The sequence below is a fragment of the Primulina huaijiensis genome, unplaced genomic scaffold (assembly GCF_012295235.1).
Source record: "Primulina huaijiensis isolate GDHJ02 unplaced genomic scaffold, ASM1229523v2 scaffold205614, whole genome shotgun sequence".
NCBI classification, from domain to species: Eukaryota; Viridiplantae; Streptophyta; class Magnoliopsida; order Lamiales; family Gesneriaceae; genus Primulina; species Primulina huaijiensis.
The window spans coordinates 1-1315 of record NW_027354140.1 but is presented as its reverse complement, the minus strand read 5'-3'; the positions used below and the strand labels follow the sequence as shown (position 1 = coordinate 1315).

The window sequence follows — 1315 nt, the reverse complement described above, 5'->3', positions numbered from 1 at the left end:
GTTCTCAGTACCCCATTCCTCTAAAAATTCTAAAATTGGATACGCCGCCGAACCAACTGTTATATAGACCATCAGTGCAAGGTTCTTCACCAATCCACAAGCCTGAAGTTATGATGAAAAACAGAAGGTTTATCACATTAAGAAAATAAATAAACTAACAATGGATGAAAATGACTGAGTAAATGCTAAACCAAAAGAGCACCCCACTTGTCCTTCTGGTGTTTCTGCTGGACACATCATTCCCCATTGTGAATTGTGCAACTGCCTCGGCTTAGCCAGTTTCCCTGAAAACTCATAACAGAGAAAGCTAAATTTTAAGTATGATTAAAAGACATTATAATCATCGCTAACTATTTTTAGATAAGATCTGCATCATTGGGCGTCAGATTAGTTAATATTCTTGACAACTGAGTCAAATAGAGGTTAGTTAATTGAAACAGACCAGAAATACATACTAATCTGGAGTTGACTGCTATAACATACAAACCAATAAAACTTCAAACATGTTACCTTCACGACCGATGGGAGAGTTGAGCCTTCGCAGATGTGACAAGGTAGAGGCATAAGTCAGACGATTTAACACCTGCAATATAGCAATCCAAACAATTGCTCTCACCAAACAAATAAATACATTTAAAGTCATAACTTATTGAAAAAACATTAACTATAAAATAGAAAAAAAAAAAGAAAAAAAAGATGACAAGTCAACCTGGGAAACTCCAGCTCTTGTACCTGCCGCATTCGCTTGTCCCCAGTTTCCGGTAGCAAGAGAGTATTTAAGGCCACTGGTAATGGTTTTTGCTTTTATTGCAAATTGCAGATTGACATCTTTCCCGTTGTCGACACACTGGCCAAGCACAGAAACAAATATATATAATTACAAAATGTGATATTCATCTATGCATATAACAGCAAGGCCTTCATCGATCAAAACCTTCTGAACGTACGACCTAACATCCCTTGTCAACTTCCTGAATAACTGCATCCACAGATAATTGCCAATGTTCAGATGAACAAAATTTCATTTCTTATGGTCAAATAAACCCCATAAAATATCTAGCAATAACAAACCATTCGAAACAGGCCACCAAGCAAAGGACCAGCAAGATCCAGTCTCTTATTGCCATAGTGGTCTCTATCATCCTCAGCCCTCCGGCCAATTGCACACAGCAGAAGCCGGTGGATGATATACCTAGAGTAAGGGAACAACCTTAAGTATTAACATCAAATAATGTAACATGATGACCAGACAGGAAAGTAACCTACCCAAAATAATAAGCTTTCTTCGTCTCACAATACTCCCCAACACCAACAT

General features: G+C 37.8%; 1 protein-coding gene across 1 annotated transcript; it reads right to left on the bottom strand.

Annotated features, from left to right (window-relative positions):
• Positions 1-3: 3 nt before the first annotated feature.
• On the bottom strand, positions 4-1310 carry LOC140966364 (DNA-directed RNA polymerase II subunit RPB2-like; the record flags this gene model as incomplete). Its single annotated transcript, XM_073426668.1, has 7 exons — positions 4-102; positions 208-284; positions 511-583; positions 710-847; positions 935-979; positions 1072-1192; positions 1267-1310. Coding segments are annotated over 7 exons (597 nt in total), but the record flags the coding sequence as incomplete, so codon positions are not given.
• Between the last annotated feature and the right edge of the window lie 5 nt (positions 1311-1315).